Genomic DNA, 18,533 nt, shown 5'->3' on the forward strand with positions numbered 1-18,533 from the left:
CATACAGGGAAAACAAAAATCTTACTGGCACTGCTAGATATGCAAGCATAAACACTCACCTAGGAATTGGTAAAATTTATCAATCTTTCCAGTCTCTTGTCTATCCATAATTTTCATCACATAAAAGTTGTGTTCAAATTACATAGGTGCCAATGCTTTCATTTTTCTTGTATCTTCATACAAAAATTCCTAAAAGTTTTCAAATTGTGCTTCGTTTGAATGGAAAATCACTAAAGAAAATACTCCCAGTCTTTGCAATTCCAGGCTGACCACGTTTTCTCAGGAAAAATACGGGAAATCAGGATTTTTCATGTATGAAAAATTTAATTTTTGCCAAATATGTGCCAACAGCAAGCAAAGTTGCCAATTTCTAAAAAATCAGGACAGTAAAAAATGCATCCCGAGAAAACTGAATTTATATATGGTCCCCTGATGCAATTCCAAAGAAATCCTTGGGTTTTCCCTTTTAATTGTGTGACATGTTTCCTTTGATGCAAAATATGCCATCATCTGATAAACTACAGATTTTTTAAGTCTAGGAATTGGCACCTATGAAATTATATAATATATGTGAGTTATCCTAAACAGGGTATAAAAAATAGTTTTTTTTAAATAAAAAAAATCAACTTAAATAATTATTATTACCAATTTGATTTTTTTTATTTAAATTGGATTCTATTTAAATGTACTGAATGCTTATTAATTATAAAACAAATCTTGCTAATCATTAAGAATACATATTTTCACCTTATCTCAAATTTAATTTAGTATTGATGAATATACTAACAAACAATGAGAAATGAATAATATAAACGAACTACAAGCAAGAAATATGAACACCAAAAATCTGTGTTTATGTAACATGAAAGGTCATTGAGCCTGAATTAACTTCACAGATTGACATTTTCTTTGCAGAGTGCTTTCATTCACGAAGGCGCCCCCTTCCCTTTATAGTAAATCCCTGGTGGCAACTCAATATCAAATATGGTGTAGGTTTCTTGATCCACTCGATGTTCAACCATAGGTTCATTCAGCATAAACTACATGAAAAACATTCTATTGACAGATTATTTTTACATAATTGATGGATGCATTTATTATGATGTTTCAGACTTGTGTGATGTTGCTTAGTAATTAACACATTTTTATTTCACAGATTTAGGTAAAACACTAGCAAATTCTAGACCTTTTCACTTTTCATATTAAAATTTCATGTCCAATGGTATTTATGCTGGTACAACATTTATTATTATTTTAAATCAGTAATGCAGTACAGTATTTAGGTCTTAATAAATTCAAGGTTTTATAAAAAAAACTAAATTTCAAATTATTTTTTAACCAGGGGAACCCTAGTGTCCCATTGTAATGCATTGCAAATACTTATGCAGAAAAATCTAAGTTTAGCTTCCCATATTTTCTGTTTTTTTTATGCACAAAATCTAAAAATAGAACTTTCTGCACTGTATCTATAGAAGGTTCAAGTCTATATTTACCAGATCTTTTCTATGCTTCCTTTAATAAAAACTTTATCACATTTCAAATAACAAATGTACATACTATACTAGATTACTTCTACTTCAATATCATTGAAGTTAATACAAAGGAAACATGAAATTTAAATTGGGATTTAAATCAATGATTTTTTAAAATCAAATGATTTAAATCTATGTTCCCTGATACCAGATATGATTCTAAAACATCTCATGACATGGGTTAACAAACTCTGGCCCTAGGGCCAATATCTTCAAGAAGGTAATTAGAATTTGATATGTCAGTAAAGCAATAGATTTCATGAGTGTTTTTCCATTCATATATATTCGAAAAAAACTCCATCTCGTTCAAAAAACAATTCTGTGTAAAATATGGCCCACAAGTTGAAAAGTTTGTGGACTTCCAACAAATAAAGTTGAAAACGGTATATTATTTACAGAGATAATCATTGTCAATATATTTGTTAAATTATAAATAATGATGAAGATTTCTTCAAAAGAATATATTTTTAGGCCAATGCCTGATTTTTTTTAACTTGGTGGCAACCTAGGATTTGTCAAGCTCAAGGGGGGCAATTATCAATCCAATTAGCATTCAGCATGGTATAAACCAATTCCAGCTTTCAGGTAGCAACATTGTCACCTAAAATGTTCTATGTGCATTTATTTTAATTAGAATCTTAGGGCACAACAATTTTTTTCACAGATTAGGCATGTCTATCAATATAGAAAGAACTCGTCAAGTTGCAGAAAAGTCAATGGGAAAACATTTTTTCCTATCATTTTTCTTTAAAAAAAAACATGCTTGGCATTAAAAATTTAGTTGGCAACTAATTTTTTCTTTTGATTTGTTAAGCTCTAACACTATCATTTGCAAGCCCACTATTTCTTTGCAAAGATTCTTACTGATTTTTCATTTTGATGTTTTGAAATTGCTTGTAGAGTATAGGAATGATATTTTTCAGATTTAATTTAAAAAAATTTTTCTTTTCAACAGAGCAAAGTAGAAGAGATGATCTGGAGTCATTAGGCTATGTTTTGATGTATTTCAATCGTGGTAGTTTACCTTGGCAAGGACTAAGAGCAGCTACCAAAAGACAAAAATATGAACGGATAAGTGAAAAGAAAATGTCAACACCTATTGAAGATCTTTGTAGATCATTTCCTTGTAAGTAGCTTTTCAAGCATTTCTATCTATGTACATACAGGGTGTCTAACATCACGGAAAAGTCACAGAATGAGGAAAGAGTCACGGAAAAATCACAAAATTTTGGCGAATGTCAGATTTTTTAGAAGTCTTAAAAAGTTTTTCTTTCCTGAATCACAATTTTCCCCAGGCATTCAATGTTTTTTCTTCTTCTTTCTCAGTTTCTTTTCTCCAAGTTTTTTTGGTGGGAGGGGGGGGGGGGTAAACAAAAAATGAGAGTCAAAAGAAAGACATCTGTCAATATGTATATTGGGGTAGAAATTATGGGTGGAGGGGAAGCTATTTAGCTCAGTGTTTCTCAACTGCCGGGCCTTGGCATCAGTCAAACCGGTCCATGCACAAAAATGAAACCAACCAAGCCGTGGGCTTCCTAAGGTTGAGAACCACTGATTTAGGGTTATACTGAGCGGATGTGGGTCTGGAAGAAACAATTTAACAATTGGTATAGACAGAGCCTTTCAGACTATGCGGAATGCGCCCACACCTTTGAAGTGTTTGTGCGGGTCCGGGTGGCACCCGCATGTGTTAAAACCTAAGTGCGGGCTCCCCATCCGCACGTACAAATTTTGTACATTGGGTTATATGAAGCTATTCACACGATGCGGGTCCAGGTTAAATTCGTTCTCATTTTTGGCTACTTTTAAAGATGATTTTGCATGGAATTTTTTTAATTATTTGCCATAAATACCCTTAAAAGCACCATATGAAGGTCCCTGTTCATCAGCCGGATGTACCCACATGCATCTATCCCTCCGTTTCCTTCTGAGATGAAAGAGATATAGCAACTTTGTCTTTTGTCCATACTTTACAATTTTATACAATAAAACCTGTCAACGCTGACGTGACCAAAATTATAAGCTGTTCTGTAATTCATTATGAATATAATTAACTACATACTTTAATAACTTAAATTTAATTAAATTTTTTTTCTTGTCTTTAGAAAGACCGCATTCTTTTTTTAAAATCAATTTTCCCGGCAAATTCCCATGCTCGATTTTGTCCCTGAAAATTGGATTGGGATAACCACAGCCCCTTATTTAAATTATCAGGCTTTTCATCGCAAAACCAAGATGATATCAGTGATTATGCTGCTGAAGATGGTTTACTCTAGTCCAGTGTTTCTCAACCGCCGGACCGTGGCTGATTTGCAGTTTATTTTTTTCTATTAATTTCTCGTTGGTTGTGTGTACGACCAGGCCTTTCACTTGTTCAAAAGAGATTTACCAGGCTGTAGGCTTTCACAGGTTGGGAGCCGCTGCTCTCTAGTCTACCAACTTTAAAGCAAAAATGTGAGGCGGTTTCCGTTTTCAAAAAAAAAAGTTGCCACTTGTGACATTTTAGTTGTCACAATCTGGATAAAAAATAATGAACATCATTAGCAAACACAACTAGAGTTGGGAATTAGATTAGAACTTCAATTTAAATTTAATTCAGATAGAATGTTTAAGGATTTGATTCAGAATATTTTACAAATTTTGACAAAAGTTAATATCACCAAGTCGTCGATCCACATCTCCATTCACCGGGAGTAAGTTCATCGCCTAGCTGGATATTGAAATCAACTCATCCGTTCTTTTACCTAGGCAGACTTTACATGATGAGAAGCAGCTTAATAAAAGTTCAGGAACATGGAGAATTTACAGAGGCATTCCAAGCTATGGCACATTAACTCCCTAGGTGGAGTTAACCAACAAGTGGCGAAGTATGACTGTGAGAATACAAGTGTGTAGAGACGACACTATCACTGCCTTTTATACTGAAGCGGCGACCATTCACCATCGACCGCATTGCCGATTTGCATACACCTCAGATTTTCCCCCATCAGTGAAATCGCGGTGCAGCGGCAGTAGAAATGAAGTCATTTCACCAGTTACTTGAGAACCTCAGGAGCGATGATGACCTTGGACCGGCACCAATGACATGACTTGCGATATTTGGGTGAGAGAACCAATTAACAAAATTTATTTTGAAGCACTTATTTTAAATGAGGTGGTCCCTCTCCACTCGCTGCGGGTTCATACAGTTACTCACTACAAGCAGCAGAAATTACTATGGTAGATCGTCATTGTGTCAAATACTGATGTTTTGTGGAAAATTTGTCATTCTTTGAGTAAAAGAGCTAGTCCACCGAATTCTAATTTGTCAACTTACCAAGTAACGGGTGTTAAATCACGAAACATCATGTTGAGTCTCCTGAAATTCCCTCTCATTTGGCAACAATTTCTTTTTGAATATAACAAGAAGACAACACACACACCCCATGCCTATAAAATTAATTTCAAAGAATTTTTGTGCATGTGCTGATCCACTTTCAGAGATGAATATAGAGTTGCTACAAATATAAATAATTTTGTGAAGAAATTTTTTTTTTCAGTTTTTTTTTATATTTTGAATAATTCAGGGGTAATGAACATCACTTAGAATTTGTATAATTTATGTGATGTTTTTATGAGTTATACTTTTGACTGGATGATACAAAACTTGAAGGTTTTAAAACACTATGGTGATAAGAGAAAAGTATAGATTGTACATATGGATTGATTATTTGGTGAATTCTTAAAATGCTGGGTAACACATAGCTGCCAAGTCTCCCGGATTTTCCAGGAGGCTCCTACGCTATCTCACAGACTCTCGAAAAATTCTTATATCTCCAGAATTTCGCTCATGATTTCAAAAACCCTACATTTAGGGAAGAAATTTTCCCCAAGAATTTATTCAAAAAACCCAAAAACTGTAGCTTCATAAGCATTGTGTAAATTGTCACCATTTTGTCAAATAGCAAAAAAAAATTTGGGTTGTAAACACAAAATTAGAGCCAATCAGCAAGCGTCAATCCGGCCTTTCGAAATCCAAAATTGGCACAATCGAGCATATATCTGCTTTATCTATATGTCTGTTTTGGGCCCGACAGAGATTTTTTGGTTTGTAAGATTTGATTTTTGAGAATTTAATTTAACTCAAGGACTTTAACCTACTGGTTGTCCATGATTGGCGATGGCTTGCACGGTATTGCGGTTTTTGCAACGGAAAATATTCCCGAAATTTCCCTTTTACTAATGAAAACTTCCTAAAATGTTCTAAGATCCCTTTTACATTTATTTTTGTATGGAATTTGGATCTGCATGAAAACCTCCCAAATTCTCACTCTCCAAAGTTGGCAGCTATGGGTAACAGATCAAAAGTTGTAATTTCTAAACTGCTCAACATCTATATTTTTGAGAAGATAGGAAATTTGTATGGCAGATTCAAAATAAATTTGTGTATGTGCCCCTTCTTTTTTAGTTGTAAAACTTGTAAGTTATGAAGTTTGCCATGACTCCTTAAAACTCCATAATTTATACTTAGGAAATTTTGTATTAACCCTGATATAGTAATGCTCAATTTCCAGAATTTATGGACTAACATTTTTCTGCAAATCAGAAGTCTGTTGTTATCGCTATTTGTACATTCATCCAGAAATGAATTTAAACTGCATGTTCCCTGTAAAATATGTCATATCAGTGAAAGATGACCATAGTATGTCAGATGCCCCCATATGTGGAGCCTAAGAAAATGAGAAGTGGTGGGGGGGGAGAATGTGATGTCTGTGCCCAACCTATTTTTAAAGTACATGAAAATAATGTTTACAGAGAACATGCGTGGTGAGTGATAGTAATCCATTCTCAGTTTAGTACTTAGCGAGTTTAAAAAAAAAACTAGCGTTTTCAAGAATATTGTTGATGTTAGTAGCGAAAGCTACTATTCTTTATAGTAGAAAACTATTCTTCTAGCGAAAGCTATAATTCTTTATAAACAAATAGTTTTTGTATCATTAACATCATAGCTCTTTCACAATCAGTTGCGAATTACTCATACATAATAGTGAGATTCTTGTTATCAGCCATACTTGTTACAACAGACTTCCACTATATTTAAGTATTTCACTCAACTATTCAGAATTCATTCTGAGTATAAAACCTATCCTACAGGTATACTTCCAATTAGAGAAGGTTTCCACATAACGTTTAGTAATCAGATATGTCATTAATATTTCAATGGGTTGTATAGTTATTAAAATAAAATAAACTTATACAGTCCCCGTGAGCTCCAAAACCCAATTAGAAATTTGTTGCCATTTTTTTCCTGATGCCAAAAAAAATCCATATTTCTAAGTGCATTATTCACTGCGATATTTAAAAAACTAAGGAAATTTTTAGGAAAAAAAGTATTAATTGGTTTTTCCATATTTAGAGCTGTTTTTTCCCCTCCATTTTTTGAACTTAAATATCTCGGTGAATAATTGCTCTTAGAAACATGGATTTTTTTTTGCATCAGGTGAGATAGGGCAACAACTTTCTAACTGGGTTTTGGAGCACATGGAAACTGATAAAAACTTAATTTTTTTTATTTTAATAACTGTATAACCCCTTAAAACATGAATAACATGTTTGAGTACTACAGGTTATTTGGAAAGTTTTTCTAATTGGAAGGATCAACGATATGCCAGTGAAATGCCATACCCCAGTTTGCTATGCACCCTGTATATATACATATATATATAGTAAGCTCTGGTGGGGATCCAAACAAGAAGCCAAGACGACACAGCCAGAGAGGTGCCAAATCTTTGTTGTGAGTCTTTTTTTGCCAGTTGTGGTGAAAACAAAGTGAATATTTTCAGGTCCGGGGGGCATCTCCCCTTTATCAGGTGGCAATGCCATTTGCGGAGGCCCGCAAAATGGCTGCTATTTAACCCCATTCGTCTTACAGGTGTATTTACTAATAAAGTAGCCGGAAATAGCAAGTGTACCCAACATGAGGCTCATTTATGAAAAATATTTTAATTCAACATTCACCATCAATGCATTGTGAATCTACATTCGCCAGATTTCGGTCTTTCACTGTAATATATATATGTGTAGTAACCTGTATGTAGTAACTTTTTCTGAAAATATGTTGCAATGAAAATTGAAAATATGCTGAGGAAAATAAAAGGAAATAGAACTTGAATTTTCCAGATTTCACTTTTGTAATGGAAAGATGTATAAAATAGTTTTGTGTTGTCAGCACCTTTTGAAAATTTCTTTAAAAATTTTTTTTTTATTTGAAATGATAAATTTTCAATCGAAAATGCCTTATTTGTGAAATATAGACTGCTGAGTTGTTAGATGATTCTTGAGAAGTAGATTTTAGAAAACTGATTTGGCATGTAAATATCTTATTTTTAATGTGTGTGTGTGTATTATCAGATCAGTTTTTCATTGATTGTTGTTCAAATCCACATGGTTTTCTCTTATGTAATTTTTTTTCTGTATGCAGTAACATTTTTTCTTTCTTGTAATAGGTGAATTTGCTTCTTATCTTAATTATTGTCGTTCACTAAGATTTGATGATAAACCAGAATATGGTCATTTAAGAAATATTCTACGTAGTTTATACCATAAACGAGGTTTTACTTTTGAGTTGGTGTTTGACTGGAACATGCAAAAGTTTGTAAGTAATTTCTTTTCTTTTTTTTTTTTCTTTTTTTTTGTTATTTTTTCTTAATGAGAAATTGTGAAAATAGTGAAATGAGGCCTTTCAATGTCAATGCCGTCATTGTACAGTTATCTTTTTGCTGTTGTGGATTCTTATATAAACAATACAACAGGCATTATTGCAAGAGCAATCTATGAGAATTAATTGAAAATGTATGACTTTGTTTTTTGATGGAATGTTTTATTTGTTCCCGATACTATAAGAAAATTTAATTTTTTGAGAATTGACGAAACATATTTGGTAGTTATTTGCTTCTCTTTTGTCCAATACTTTTTTTTTGTCCAATACTCAGCTTTGACCTGCAGCAGATCAACTAGCCGCTGTGGTGGTCGAGTGGTCATAATGACGGACTCGCATTGCGAGGATCCGGGTTCGAACCCCACCGTCGCCATAGTGGTGGTCGGCTGAAGTTGGTTTCCTGTGGTTCCCAACTTCGAGGTGCAAATGCAAGCCGATCTCCCCATTGAAAATTCTCGCCACAGAGAGCAACAGGCCTACAACGATTAATTATTCAATCATTACACTTCACTCATAGTTAGAAAAACTGGTGGCAGATGGCACCAACACATAACAAGCATTACACAGAAACAAACTTCACGTCAGGTTTCACTACACTTACACACACATTCCCGCATGTACCAATTCGTTAGAGGTTCTGCAGAGGAATATGGATGAGGTAGATGTGTGGTTTAGTAGTAGTAGTAGCAGATCAACTATTTTTCCTACATATAATGCAACAGTTAAAAAAAAGTCTATCTGCAGACACTCATCTATTACCCCAGAACAGTGGTCTCCAATGCATGGTCTGCAGAGGTCTCTGTTGTGGCCTACTGCTATTTGAGTAATAAATTACATAGCTTAGTGGCCTGTGGGCTTCATTAGAATTTTAAATGTGATTGACATCTTGTGAAAGTTTGGAGATTCCTGCCTTAAATGAAGACTCTTTTTCACTTTTAGAAAAAACTAGTACATACATAATTTTTTTATTGCTATCCAAAGCAATCATAATACATATTTCCACATTCTTTATTTTTTAATTCTTATTCAAAAAATGCTTGTTTCTTTTTCTAGATGTTAATTTCTTTAAGTAAAATTAGTTTTTAATTCCTATGAACAGATTACAAAATGAATTCCCGTCTATTTTTTAGTAAGCTAGTGATGCTGTGGCTCTCAATACTTCATATAACTTTGTTTTTTTTCCTTCTGTTTGTCTTTTCCATGTCATTTTTTTCTGCTCAATTTAAAAAAAATTGTATACATATGATATTACGGGAGAACAAATATGAAATGGATATTTTTAATAAAACATAAGTGGTTTTTTTTTCTCATCGTGTGATTTATTGTATAGAATTTCCCTTTTTAGAAAGTTTCTTCCATTATTGAAAAAACAGGCCATTAGAAATACATTATATATACAGGGTGGCTATAAAATAACTTTGTTGATATATGAGCCCCTGGCAGCCTCAAAAATTGAATGCTGCGAATGAAATTCAAGAAAATGTTTCTGAGTATGTGATCAAGAATACAAATAATACAAATACAATGCCACGACACGAAAAATGCCCAACGAGGTGGCTGAGAAAGATGCCCATAACAAATATGGATGTCATATATTTCAAAAATACAGCAACCCAATTAAAAACACAATCACAAAAATTATAAACAATATATACACATGATAAAATATTATACAATGCCCATAAAGAGTATTTATAGTTGTCTTATTCTAAGTATTGATATCTTCTTGATTTACCCCAATATGTGTATCATATTTTTTTTTAAACGTGTCAATTTTGTTACAATTTACTACCTCCGAGGGTAAGCTATTCCATTTATTAAAAACCCTATTAAAGAAAAATACCTTGCAACACCATAACCTTGCATTGTCCCTTACCAATCGATACTGGTGTCCCCCTTCTAAAACCAGTAGATTGGCAGTGTACTAAAAGTGCATGGTCCATCCTATCCATCCCGTTGAAAATTTTGAACACTTCGATCATATCTCCTCGACACCTGCGTTCATCCAATGTAAACATATTCAAAAAATGAAGTCTCTCTTCATAACTCAAGCCCTGTGTGCCAATAAGGACACGCGTAGCTCTTCTCTGCACCCTTTCAACCAAGTCTATGTCCCTCTGTAGGTATGATCTCCAAAACCTTACAGCATACTCCAGTCCAGGACGAACTAAGCCTCGGAAAAGCGGAAGAATGACTTTAGGAGAACGTGAAGAGCCCTTTTTGAAAATGAGACCAAGCATTCTATTCGCTTTTTTGACCAGCGCTGAACAATGTTCAGAAAACATATTAGACATCATTCAACTCGTAAGACAACCGTGTGTTGTTCGAACCAAAATGAGCAACCATGCACTTATGAACGCTAAACGTCATACTTCATTCATTTGCCCATGCTGCAATCCTGTTTAAGTTGGTCTGTGTGCAGCACATGGGCGGAGATACGCCCCCTCCCCCACCCAGCATCAAAGGTGGAGTCGACTGATCTTATTGTATATATGTATATAAATATATGAATTGACATCATCTTGCCCCCCCCCCCCCAGACTTCCAAGTCTATCTCCGCCTATGGTGCAGAAACTCCCTATCGCTTTGATTCCCGATTAACCTCATTAGCTTCACGTCATTTGCGAATTAGCTAGAATTCCCATCGATACCCTGATTGAGTTTATTGACAAAAAGTGTAAAACATTTTCGGGCCAAGGCCACTTCCTTGAGGAACTCCACCTGTGATGCCTGTCCAACCAGAGACCCTGGTTGGACAGGCTTGGTTATGGTGTCCCTGTTCACCATAACTCATTGCGACCTATCTCTTAACCACGATTCTATCCAATTCAGCAAGTTACCCCCAATCTTGTGTAAACGCCTAAAGAGTTTACCGTGTTAGACCCCGATCAAATGCCTTCTGGAAATCATGGTAAATATCTACATTTTTGCCCTTACCCAAATCCTTCGTCACGTGATCATAGAAGCAAAGGAGGTTAGTCACACATGACTTCCCCTTCCTGAACCCATGCTGATTATCTGACAATACATTATTCTTGTCTATCCACTTCGCCAACTGCCTTTCGATAATAATTTCCAAAATTTTCAAGAGGGAGCTCGTCAAACTCAGTGGACGATAGTTGGACACAGTTTCTCTAACCTTCTTAAATATCGGAACAACATTAGCAAGTTTCCAATTCCTTGGGACAATACCTTCATCAACACTACTCCTGTATATCTGTGCGACTGGCCCTAACAATTTATTAGCACATTCCCTAAGGACAGATATCATCTGGTGCCTTGATTGCACATACATTTCTTAGAAGATTCAGAACCTCCACGTCTTCCACTTGAATGTCGTTAAGGATTTCATTACCCCATGCAACACCCGTATATTGAGTATCATTATCTCCATTAAAAACCGACGCGAAAAGTCATTGAAAGCACTACACATGCCTACATTGCTCTCTAACCTAGAGCCTCCTATCGAGAGGGGGCCAACTGTCCCCTTACATCCATTATTGACGTATCGAAAAAATAATTTTGAGTCGGAGCCAATGTTATCTGCCAACCTAGATTCAACTTCTCTCCTTTTTACTATCCCTTATCGCTTTCTTCAGCACTCTTCTTTTATCAGTAAACAATGATAGGTCACCTCATCCACTGTTATACTCTCTGAATGTTCTTTTCAAGATAAAGGTTACGCACGCTATCCGTGAATCATAGTTTGTAAAAAAACCCGGTTTTTTTGGGCAAAATGGGGAAATGGTTTTTCCACAACCATAAAATATCTAATTTAAACGTATGTGTACATCTTACATTATACCTCAATATATATTTTTAGTGCATGTTAAATGAATGTATTTGATTATAAAATTGGGAATAATAAAATAAGGGAATGGTTCACTTACAGCCCAGGCGGGATTTTTAGGGCAAAATGGGAGGAAAATTGAATTTCCTTTTTCCACAACTTCAAAATATGTAACTTAAACATGTATGTACATTAGTTTGGGTTAAAAAAATGAAGTTTTTATTTTCAAATTGCTATAGTGCGGGAAAGTTGCCTCTTTTAATAAGAGGAGAAACAACAAAAAATTTCAAGATCGGTTGTTATGTTCCGGTCGCGCATTGTACTTGAAGATTATGAAAATTGACAAAATTGAACATTTTTCTTAATTTTTTTAATATTACTTAAAATTTGACAATCGACGTTCAAAAGTTTGTTATGCTTATTTTATGGTTCAATAAAGTTAAATAAATTAAAACATCATTGATATCTCAATGTTTATCAGTCATGCAATGTGTTCAAAAAACTGGAATTACCAAATTTTTGCAAGTTTCATTGTGCAAAAGTTAGACTTTAAATGTGAACACTTGGAAAAGAAACAATAGAAGAAACTGTAAACCATTAAATACTAGTCAATTTTGGTAACAATGTAAATTACACACACTCTCCGGTCATTTTGTTCTGACAAAGCATGCAAAGAGCTGCACAATGAAACTTACAAGAATTTGGTCAATTCCAGTTTTTCGAACACATCGTGTGACTGATAAACATTGAAATATCAATGATGTTTTAATTTATTTTACTTTATTGAACTATAAAATAAGCATAAGAAACTTTTCACATCAATCGTCAAATTTTAAGTAATATTAAAAAAATATAAGAAAAATGTTCAATTTTGTCAATTTTCATAAACTTCAAGTAGATGGACAACCAGAAGATGTCAATTGATTTTAAATTTTTTACGTCATTTTTCTTTTTATTAAAAGGAGGCTACTTTTCTGCACTATAGCAATTTGCAAATATAATTTTTTTTTCTACCCACCCTGATGCACATCCTTTATGTGTACATCTTGTATTATGTCTAAGTATACATTTTTGGTGAATGTTAAACTATGTATTTGATCAATAAAATTGACCATACTATAAGTAAGGGAATAATTTTTTTAAATCGAACCCAAACTTTCAGGAGCTAAAGTCTCATATGCTTCTCTTTTTCTTATTCCTCACTGTTAAGGAATATCCCTACTTCATTAAATTAAATTTTGAAATATTTTTAAAGGAGCAGTGATAATTAAAAAATGATCTGGCTAAGAGGAGAAGATAGCAGTCATTCTGAGGATTCATTACTCTGGAGGTGTTTTCCACTTGTCCAATTAGCCATTCGAAAACAAACAATATTCCCTAAAAAACCTTTTTTTCCAAAAAAAACCCGGGTTTTTCAGGCTAAAAACCCAGCCCGCGGGGAAATGGGTATCTACCTGGGGAGCAAATTTGACAACCCTGATAGAGGGTGCGATGTACAAACACGCTTTTTCAAACAAAGGGTATGACGTTGTGCAAAACAGAGGACAGCTTCGTATTAAATTCTTCCCATTGACTTACCACCCCTACTGATTCCAACCGGTCTTTGAAAACTTCCACTAACCTTCCTCTCAAAACATCAAAGTAAGTTATAAAATAGTTATAAAACAAATATTTAGAATAATTCAAACAGTGACACCCATTTTTATGCATTGCAAGGTAATTGGCACAGTGAAAAACCATGAAAACCTGTTGGAACTGTAACACCAAAAACACCAGCACTAAAAATGTGGTTGAAAACTACTAATTGGTTGAAAACAACCAATGCAGACCACATTACTACAGCAGGAAATCTTTCACAGAGGGGTTTGCACACCAACTCCTTAGTGAGATTTTCATCCTTTGTCACGTTCATGGTTTTTCACTGTACTGATCACTTACCAATGCGTAAAAGTGAGTGTTGCTTTTTGAATTTTTCAAAATTTTGTTACTGTGACTACACCATGAAAGCTAGTTTTGTTTTTCTCTTCATTCCCAAGCACATACTTTGAGATGCCAGTTTCTCTAATTTTATTTTCATTCGTTGATTTTTGCAGCTGGTAGGGGCTCGTATATCGGCAAAGTTATTTTATTACCACTCTATATATCATGGTCTGAAGTCTATCATCTTCACAAATCACTATGCACATTGCCCAGGCTTAAGACACGGGTCACTTCATGAAGTAGCAGAGTGATTAATAACCACTTTGCTAAGACTAGGCTTCAGACATAAACTGTAACCGTAACGTATGTACAGTAGAATCTCATTTTAATGGACCCTATTGTAACAGACAGTTAAAAAAATTTTAATTATAGTAAAGGGTGCTTATTTTTATGACTTGTTTTACATTTGCAATCACACAATTATTAAACATTCATCGTTCCAATTTTTTTTTTTTTTTCATTAGCATGGATTCGCTGCATGACTTACACCGCTCTCGCCAGCTTGAAAAATTTAAATTAATGCAGTGTATATGTACACATCTTTTTCAATTTAACCTATGTTGAAAACAGTTTGTTATTTGATATATAATACACACTTTCTATTGCTGACGACTGTACTTTGATTGATGTGCAGCTTGTTGCATTACACCCCGTTAAGAATTAAGAATTATTTGTTTTAACCAAACTTTCATTAAACCAGCAGACAGCCCCCAAAGAAGAATGTTTTACATTGTTCTCCAATGAACCCTCAGCTGACTGAAAATGTTCTGGGGTAAAAATCCCCATAATAGTGCTTTCTTGCACTTTTTATTAAAATACGTCCAGATTGTTCTGCAGTAACGCTAATTGTTCTGCGACGTACGTTGCAGATTTTGGCATATTCTGCTTTGGGGCAGACAGCCTTTAGCCCCTATTAGTCATTATAATGAAGTTCTTCTGTATGTGTTACTGTTGATGTGTCTGAACTGCGACCAATGTGCGAAATGGCCAGACTTCAGACTTATATTTTCTGAACTTTTTTATGTGCTATATTAATTTCATTTTTTAAATACTTCTATTAGTTGTTAGAATGTGACAGTCTGGTAAGCTGGCTTTTTAATATTTTGGGGGGGAATTTCTTCTATAAAACAATTATTTTGTAATCTATTTAACAAGAAACTATGTATTATAGTTGTCATTCATTTGACTTAACATTATTATCGCTTTTTTTTAGGGTGGGAACCAGAAACAGCAACAAAAACTAGAAGGTGATAGGGAACGCAGAGATAGACATCACCCTCACACGAGTACGACGTCAAGAGGAGCCGCTCTTCCTCCACCAACCACAGCAAGCAGTAGTCGAATGAGAGGTGCACCAGACTCTGCTAGCCCAGCCACAGGCAGGTCTCTACCACACCACCTCTCTGCTTCTACTAACCTGACTCAAGCAGTAACCATAGGCCAAGCTCCCCCTGCTTCAACTGGGATAGCAGTGGCAGCTCCACTGCCATCTGCGATGCCATGCATGCGTTCCCGGACACGTTCTACACCTAGAGCCCCTATTTCTGGTTTTGAAGCAACTGCACAAAGATAACCCACATGTTTTATTGGCAGAGGTTGATTGTAATTGTAAAGACGTTGTGCTTTGAAAATATGAGCTGACCCATAATGTGTGTGTAATTTAGGTGCATATTGGGGAATAATTCCAGCACTTTTTTTGTTCGTTCAAGGGAAATATAGGGAGAGAACATATACTAAGTTTGGAACTCATGGATTTTGAGCATATTAATATGCTTATGTACGAGACTAAACATACTCGTGGTTGGTGCAGTAACAGTGCTATTAATACAACAAAGAGGATGTAATTTCTTCTATGTGAGGAGCCTGCTCGTCTCCATCTAACATTTATAGGAAGTACTTTTTTGAAATTTTTTTGTATAGTTAAGTGCTTGTTGAGCAAGTTATGTGTGAAAAAAATATGTACTTTTTTCCTTTTTATTTTATTTGAGTGAAGTTTTGTGCTGAACACTTTTTAAAAAAAATTAAAGATTCGCTCTTGCTTATGGTAAGTGTGATCAGATGACATAGCAATCTTGTCCGTGGACTAACTAGAAATCTTAGCATTTTTAGGTCAAATGTTTTAGTAAGAAAAAAGATAACAGCTCCAGGTGCATGTGTTGTGGAGCTGACTATATGAAACCATAACATGAAGAATATTGTGGTTCTTTGTTTTTTTGTTTTTTTTTTGTAGTTGCTTTTATTGTGCTATCTTCATTAGGCAATCTTAAAAGCATGTCTGGTAAGCTTGGTAGATCATGTAATTGAGAAACATATCATAGCCAACATGTGCTTGTGTTTCAAAATCAAGTTCTTTGTGAATATAATTTTTCATAAGCTTTTGGTCATCAATGTTCTTCCAGCATGTCGCTTCTGCTTCAACAAATGATTTCGGATAATATTTTGTTGAAAAAAATTGAATGTTGTAACTTACTGTGTATTTTTTAAATATACATAAAAAAGTAAACAAATTTTATTTTTTTAAATTCTTTCTTAGGTGATTGTTCATGAGATTTTAAGTTATATCCCAGTTAAAAATGAACCAGATTTCTTTTTTTTAAGGAAGAAATCCTTTATATAAACATGGAATCAATGCATATAATTTTTTAATTGCAAAAAGGTGTCGGTCTTATCATACTTCATGATATTTATTAGAGATAAGGAATGTGATTAGTGTCTTCCTCATATTCATACTAGTAATAAATGCACCTGGCATGTCTGACCATGCCTAGCCAGTTACCATCTGTCCGAAAACAAATAAAGTCTTAATAAATATACATGAAGGGCTTTGGCATTAGCTGGTGTCTTTCTACATCCCCCCCCCCTTCAGTCTTTATATATTTTTTAATATGAAACATTAATTGCATGTAATAGAAAATAAGTTATTTCCTCTAATAAAACTACATTTTTGAAGTTTGTTAAATTTTTTTCAGTGATATATACATTTGTAATTAATGTTTTCCCCGCATTTATGTCACTTCATTTATTTCTGTACATTGCTTACCAAATTTTTATAAATCCAAGCTTTAAAAAAATATATAAACACTACTATATTCATTTAAAAATTTGACCCTTTGCACTTCAATGCTATTGACAAGGCACTATTGAAAATTGGTAAAATCTTTGGTATTGCTGTATCAGCAATCTTGAATTTTTCTTAGATGCAGTTCATTCTTATAGATGGACAGTAGAAAAGAAAGATTTTCCACTTTTTTTTTTTTATTATTTTCATTAAAAGGGGGAGGGGGGTTGAAATGCATTCAAACTTTGAAAACTAGATCAGTTATTAGTTTGCAAAAATTCTCTTACTGTCAAGCTGTAATTTATCAGGCTTTTTTTTTTTTTGGAGATGTGGGTGTCACATCTCTATTTCAATTTGCATTTAAGATGGAGTGAGAAAATATCTGAAGTTTTTTGAATATTGTCTCAAACATGTTTGCAAGTATAGCATCTACTTGACCAAAATATTATTAGTACGAAATATATTCATAATATCTCTTTCAAAGCTGTCATGAATTTATTTTTTGAAGATTTTTTTTAAATATATTTATATGCAAATATTTTTTATTTTTTTAAATTCAAATTTACTTGAATGGTTACTTTTTGTTTTTAATTTCCAGTTTACCTGGTTGATGCTGTAATGACATGTGATAAAAGAAAAATCATTTGCAGATTTTAATTAAATAAAGTCGGGCTGCTGAGCCAGAGGATTTCAGTTAAAATTCTCATTAAATCTTATTCAAGGTCTGTTCCTCATAAGATTGGGTCCTGGGCAAATATTAATGTTTGGGCTCTGTATACATAGTCGTCTTTGAGGCAGAGGTGTACGCAGGTGAAAAGAAGCATATGGGCTGTACATAAAATAAAAAAGGCAACCAATTTTGGGTCCTGAAAATTTGTAGGACTTAGACATGTGTTCTGTTTGCCCATGCAAGAAACAGGCCCTGATCTTATCCATTCTGTGACTGGAAATATTGTAACTGGCAATTATGATCGATAAAGTATTCTGATAAGTAGAAATTGAATTAAGGAAATATTTTTTATCATGATGAGAACAAATAAGTTTAAAGAAGTTAAATGTAAAGTTATATCAGTAAATATAATGCTAGTTCACCAAAAGGGTCGTTGACTGTTAGTATTTGGGTAGGAGAAATCTTTGTTTTCTCTACTCCTCTCATTTTATAGATTTATTGAATCAAATTTAAAATTAGACAATTTTACATTAAGTGCAGTCATACTCTCCGATATAGCACTAGAAATTTTCAGTGAACAAATTCCATATATAAGGGTTCAACAGCGCTAATCTGTCATAGCACTAGAACTCTGCCAAATAGATGTTGGTATATCAGTGTTCAAATATATTTTAGTATTAATATTAAATTCTATTTTTTTTGGTAATATTGAAAATTAAAATTTAAAGTGTGTGAATTAGAATTATATATATATGTTCTGAATTAAGATCTGTCCAAATATCTTGATTTTGATATTGTACAAGTCT

General features: G+C 33.9%; 1 protein-coding gene across 1 annotated transcript in view; it reads left to right on the plus strand.

Moving 5' to 3' along the window:
* LOC149077639 (casein kinase I-like) overlaps window positions 1-16,946 on the plus strand; it is a 38,253-nt gene extending 21,307 nt beyond the window's left edge. Inside the window, exons 4-7 of the mRNA XM_089245189.1 lie at window positions 1-69; window positions 2,488-2,658; window positions 8,018-8,166; window positions 15,213-16,946. The exon at window positions 1-69 is cut by the window's left edge and continues 160 nt beyond it. Of these exons, the coding sequence (XP_089101315.1) occupies window positions 1-69; window positions 2,488-2,658; window positions 8,018-8,166; window positions 15,213-15,572 (749 nt within the window). The 3' untranslated portion in view covers window positions 15,573-16,946. The remainder of the gene's footprint in view (window positions 70-2,487; window positions 2,659-8,017; window positions 8,167-15,212) is intronic.
* Window positions 16,947-18,533: the final 1,587 nt, after the last annotated feature.

Source organism: Pholcus phalangioides, unplaced genomic scaffold (assembly GCF_987345545.1).
Source record: "Pholcus phalangioides strain wild (caught in Gottingen) unplaced genomic scaffold, Ppha-v1.0 ptg000015l_1, whole genome shotgun sequence".
In the NCBI taxonomy this organism is placed as follows: Eukaryota; Metazoa; Arthropoda; class Arachnida; order Araneae; family Pholcidae; genus Pholcus; species Pholcus phalangioides.